Below are 6,000 nucleotides of genomic sequence, written 5' to 3'. Positions count from 1 at the left end.
TGAAACCCCCACCTCTCTTTCTTTCTCTCTCTCTCTCTCTTTCTCTCTCTCTCTCTCTCTCACACACACACACACACACACACACACACACACCCCATCTCTCCTCTCTGACACCATTTTAAACAAAGCTCTTCAATAAGACAATCATGGTACACCACAGAAGACAGGTCATGTCAGGGGTTAGAAACCATAATGAGGTGTGAGCTAAGGCAGTGAGACCAAAAAATTGATTAAAAAAATACAAAGATATATACGAAAAATTGACCATCCAGGGAAGGGCCCCCTAAGTGCTGATGGAAAGAAAATGAAGCCTGCTCTTCTTCAGTACCACAGCCCACCTAGGTCTCACCATGTGCATGCACCTGCCTTATACGCTCTGATTGGAGGAATGTCAATGGATCGCCTTGGCAGCATTAATATCAGGCTACTCTCAGCATCCAGAGATAAATAACATAATTATAAACACTCTCCTCTCCAGGGTGCTTTTAGCTGACTATGGGATGCAGCCGTTCCTTACTGCTCAATCATGTCACTGGGGATTTAGGAAAGAAATCAATCCTGGACTTGTTATCACCCTCATAAGTAGAACTCTATAGACTGTAGGAGAGGCAATCGATAGGAACACATACCCAGGCTCTCACCTCCCTGAACACTGCTGGGGAGGGACCCCTCCCGGTCAGGGTACTGGGTATGGTCTGTGCACAAGCCATCCTGGCAGGTTAGACCAGAATCACCTTGTCTTCAGGAGAGCTGGAGCAATACAGCTGATTACTCCTAGTACTCTGCTCCTGGTGGTCTTTTCTCTGCTTCTATAATTATCCCAGAAAGGCCTATAGAGGGAGGTGGGGCTGTCAGATTGTTCCAGCTTAAGAAACAGTCACCCTGCGGGTTCACCAGGTCAGGGATATCCCTGGGAATTTCAGACAATATGATGCTCCCCGTCAAGGGGATTCCTACTAGGGACTGCATCACTCATAATGGCTTCTGATCTGGAAAGGGCAATCAAGCAAAGAGGGAGGATTTGTGCTAGGATCTGGCCTTGTCTGGCAGACTATAGGGTTTAAGGCCCTGAGACATCTTTTGCTTGTGGGGGTACTTCCCTGGATGATGGGAATTACTTGCCTTCACCTCACACAGTTGTGCTGTTTCTCCTTTCAGCACAAAGTGCTTTCCTACCTGAATAAACATGTCCCCCTTGATCTATTCCCAGCACTCCCATAACCTAGCATGATAGCCTGCTTCCTGGAGCTGCTCACACCCCCAACCCCCACTCTTCCAATTAGGATTCTTTGACTTGAAACTGGATTCCCTGTATCTGTGACCACAATTTTCTCTCTCACATGGGACTATGAGTCTCAAATGCAAAAGAATACTCTCACTCTACCTGGCCCCTGGCCCCACCACCTCATCTGATCCACACACCACACTTGCATCTCCCTCTCCCCCTGGACCTTTCACCAGGTCCAGTCTTCCCAAGGCAACAATGGGGCTATCCTCCTTGCTCCTGTTCCACCACTTGTTGATTCTGCAAACTAGGAAAAGAAAGTGAAAAGCAAAGCCAACAGGATGACCCTAGAGCATCAAAGCCCTCAGACTGTCACCTCAGTAAGAGTGGCTCCCCTCACACCTGCAACACATGATGACACCCAGTAGGGTGACCGACGGGATTTCCCTGTGTCCTGGGAGCCTCCTCAGGCTGAAAGGACAGTTGATCAGGCTTCAGCAGAGTGGCCCAGGGCCCAGGCCAAAGCAGCCTGAGGCTCACACTGTATCTACCTGAAAGCACTAAAGAAGGAACAAGGGGGAGGAGAAGAGGGCAGTGGCAGGGAAACTCAGGACAGTTGGCAAGCAGCATTTGGGGCTCCTCTAAAGGGACTAGCTCCTCATCTTCCCCTCTGCCCCCAGCTGGAAAGGTTTCTTATCTGATCACCCCTCCTGCTCTCAGAAAGGCCCAGGAACAGGGGGCTTCTTTGGCACTTCAGAATGATCACAAGTAATTTGCCTTTTTATTCATATAGAACAAAATTTACAAAGTCATTCATACAGTTTTTGTGTGTTTTTTTTACTGACTTCGAAAATTGGGAATATTCAAAATACACTTTTACCCCACTCCATTCTGTCATTATTTACACATATATACAAGAAAAATGAAAGAGTCTCTCTGTGTGTGTATGTGTGTATGTGGTTTGTGTTGTTTCCTTGTATTAAAAAGCTCTGCTGGTCGGGTGGGTGGATGGACGGGCGGGAGGGCAGGCGGCGCGGTCAGATGGAGGTGCCGTGGGAGGTGTCCAAGGCCTCTGGGAGGACGCCCCCAGGCACGGGTTGGAAGGACATGGGGATGGGGGTCTTCACCGGGCTCTGGCGGAACAGCCCCCCATTGGGCGACCTGTGTTTACACTGCATGGAGGGCATGGTAGCTGAGCTGCTCAGCGGCAGCGGCAGGTTGCTGCTGGGCCCTGACGAGAGTGTCCGGCTGGTGCTGTGACTGCTTTGCTCCGGCAGAAAGGTGCTGACCGAGAGCTGGGTGTTCTGATACTCCCGCGTCGGCTCCAAGGCCTGACTGGGAGCCAGGCCCCCCATCTCCAGGGCCGAGAGCTCAATGGACGCTGGGGAAATCTGCTTGTGAGCAATGTCTTCATCCATTAGGCTGTTCATTCGCCGATGGACCTGCTCCAAATTCACTTCTTTGTCCTGGAGGGAAAGCACAGGAAGGTCAGGCTGCACCCTAACATAAGCTAAGGTTGACTTTCTACAAACTCTGGAGGCCTGAACACCCCTAGCCTGCTCAGTTTGTTGGGCAGTAGGTAAGCATGCCCCCATTTCACCCACCAACCCTCAGCTGGATGGCCAACCCTTAGTTATTTGGGGAGCCAGGAGTCTAGGACTTTGCCCTTGTAGAAAAGCCACATGAGCAGGCCTTGGGAACTTGTGTCTCCCCTCCACACTCTGCTTAGACTCACAGTCACTGCCAGAAGCAACCCTTGGGAGAAAATGTTTTGAAGAACTGGCAGAAACAGAAGAAAGGAGTCCCTTGGGAATAAAAAGGAGTGGTGGTTCTTATCCCCTAATGTGCCCCATATTAGGCATATGCCACAGATTCCAAAAACTGGGTATGAGCATCTACATGCCACACTTTGACCTCCCAATCACCTACAACTGGTGTAAGTCCTATCTGTGTCAACCCGAAGCCCAGCTTCTCCCTGAGGAAAATCCACACAGATGCCAGGGACAGGGTATGGCCCTCTCTGGAAGGCTCATGAAGCCTGGTTCTTGGATGATGAGCACTGGGGACAATGAGGAGAGTGACAGGGGTCAGCTGACTTTCCTAGAACTAGAGACCTTGAAGCTGAAATGGGTGACTCACATTCCTGACTCTTTCTCCATTGGCAAATGACATCAATGAGTTATGTTGTTTCCTTATTTATTTGTTTAGGAAAGAAAATAGAACAAATATCATTCCTTAGTAACTTGATGATTTGTCTACAATGTCAGAATAAATCAAGGAGGTCAAACTTTTTAAAAACTCCATAAAGACAAGGATAAGTAATGTACTTCCTCAGTTTCCCCCAGGTGAGGTGGGACACAGGCCATCTACACAATGGAGGAGGCACGCCAGCCCCCAGTGAGGTGTTGGAGGGGAAGTCCGATTTTATTCTCAGGAAGCACAGGTGCTCATGTGCCAGAGGAGATCATGCCCACTGCTTATGCTTCTCTGACCATCGAACTCAGAGGGAAATAGCATGTCAAGCTCTGTTCTGAGAAGACTGCCTCAGCTTGTCTAAGGTACATGTCCACACAGCACAGACAAAAACCTCCTGTCCATTTTATAGGGTTGTTGGAGAAAAAAAGAAATGTAAAAGCCCTAATGCACTTTCCAAAGAGAAATGAAGGAACCACATAACCTAAGAGCCATTTCAGTTGGAGCTTCCCCTTCACATAAGTGCAAAATAATAAAGCCAATTCCCATGAAAGCCCAGCCCAATCTTTCTCAGGCGAGGAAGCTGTCTCTGCAGTTTACTCCTTGTTCCCAATACCCTCTGGCATGAAGAAAGCAAGGCCACTGCTCTCTCTACATGTTTGTGGAGTTCAAGACCAACACAAAGCATGTCTTCTGGTGATAAATCTCCCAACTTTCCCACAATCTTTCCCAGAACAAGAAAGCTGGTGATACCCATAAGATAATGAAGAATTCAACCCAAATCAGGAGGAAAACTGAGAATAAGGACACCATCTATCAATAATTTGAAGATGAAGGACACTGTGGTTTGATGTGGCAGATGTAAATAATATCAGAAATCATTGGCACAGTCTCATGGGAAGAGCCAAGAGTGTAGTGATCTGAAGTCCCACCCGGGAGAACCCTGCTCATTGATGTTTGAAGACCATCTCTGCACTAGGAACACTTCTGGGAAGGAAGTTTCATGGGTGAAATGTGGGGGACTGGCTGGAGCATACTAAGTCTCCACTTTTCCCAAATGAATATGATACATGCAATGTATTTCACTGACTCCTTCAAGAGTTTATAAAACATACAACAAAACAAAATCAAGTTCTCTTCTGAATCACCTTACAGCATGATTGATCCAGCTCGGTGCCACCGTCCTTTTTTCTCTGATTTATTTATTTATGCTGTGTCTTTACTGTTGCATGTGACTCTATTTTAAGCTTTTATTAGGGCCACTGAGCATCAGTTTGCACTTCCTGAGTAGACCATGGTTTATTTGCTTTGGAGCAATTATTTCTTCCCCATTGGATAAAAGGTTGTCAGACGCCCTGCCTACCTGTAGATCGCAGGCAGGGCCATGACCTAGCAAGGGCAATAGGCCTGAATTTGAATCCTGAATTAAGAGATTAAGAAAGAGAGAATGGCTGATATTTCATCCATTACAGTGGCCATGCTTCCAACTTTCTGCTCACTAACCAGCCTTTTGGATCTTACCTACCAGCCTTCCAGACAAGTCTTAACACCTGTTGTCACCCATCTTGCTCTTCAAGCTTTTCTGAGCTTCTGAAATGCTTCTTCTACAGCTCCTTCATCTGCATTAGCCAATGTTAGTGCTATAGCTGTTTTGGAAAATATGTGTATCTACAGGTTATTTTCATTTCAAATGTATGAAGGGCACACACTGGTACCAGAGAGCCGGGTAACTGGAAAAATTGCAAGAATTTCATATATTTTCAGTGTTTCATAATGTGAATTTCTCTTCTCTTTGCAGTCAGCAAAGTTTGAGTAAGGCTGGAAGGGCTGGATACCCTTGCTGGCATCAAAATAAAATTGATGATGAAGCGATACTGCACCACCAGAAGAACTGGCTAGTTGCATAATCCTGCCTTTTCCCTCTTTGTATTTTCCTTTAAGGGCCCACTGGGGAAGAAAATAGAGTCTAATAAGAGAGGACTAATTTGAAGTGGGAGGCGATTTTGAAATCCAGCTGTGTCTACCCTGGCAGTCAGAAGAGAGGGCATGGCCTATTTTTTCAGAGTCAATTGAACATTGGGCCACAACAAGTGTTCAGGAGATGCTCCCTCTTTTGAAAGGCCCTGGAGATAAAGGAGCACTCCCTGCTCAAGATGGCCACAGGGAGACTGAGAGTTGAGAATGGGGCAGAATAAAAGGCACTCTCTCTGCCTAAGGCTAGCAGAACAAAACACAAGGGAGACAACCAACCCAAACTGTCTGAAGAAAATTGTAGGTCTCTGAAATGAAATCTTCATTTCAAAGTTCTCTGAAATGAAATCTTCCACCTATGAAAAAAGGGAGAAGAGCTTTTGAAGTTGTTGGGGGAGTATAGTATCATAAAAGGGATAAATCTCAAAAGCAACCTAATAATCACAGCTGTGAGGAATTAATAAAATCACAGCAAAACATCTAGAATAAAGACATGCCCAGGGTATGAGTATAGAGGTGGCTCAATTGTCCAAAGTGAGCATTCCTACAGGAGAGGACTTGAAAACATAGCTGCTTAAATCCATTTATTTTTCTTGCTTCAAATTAAGGAC

The 6,000-nt window shown here is 46.6% G+C and overlaps 1 protein-coding gene across 1 annotated transcript in view; it reads right to left on the bottom strand.

Moving 5' to 3' along the window:
- Window positions 1–2,262: 2,262 nt before the first annotated feature.
- Window positions 2,263–6,000, bottom strand: part of GRID1 (glutamate ionotropic receptor delta type subunit 1) — a gene marked incomplete at both ends in the record, with an annotated part of 601,422 nt that continues 597,684 nt past the window's right edge. The window contains one exon of the mRNA XM_084245065.1: window positions 2,263–2,691. Coding sequence (XP_084101191.1) covers window positions 2,263–2,691 — 429 coding nt within the window. The remainder of the gene's footprint in view (window positions 2,692–6,000) is intronic.

The sequence above is a fragment of the Talpa europaea genome, assembly GCF_964194135.1.
Source record: "Talpa europaea genome assembly, chromosome: 10".
In the NCBI taxonomy this organism is placed as follows: domain Eukaryota; kingdom Metazoa; phylum Chordata; class Mammalia; order Eulipotyphla; family Talpidae; genus Talpa; species Talpa europaea.
The sequence above is the reverse complement of the archived record's forward strand: the minus strand, read 5'-3'. Positions and strand labels throughout refer to the sequence as shown.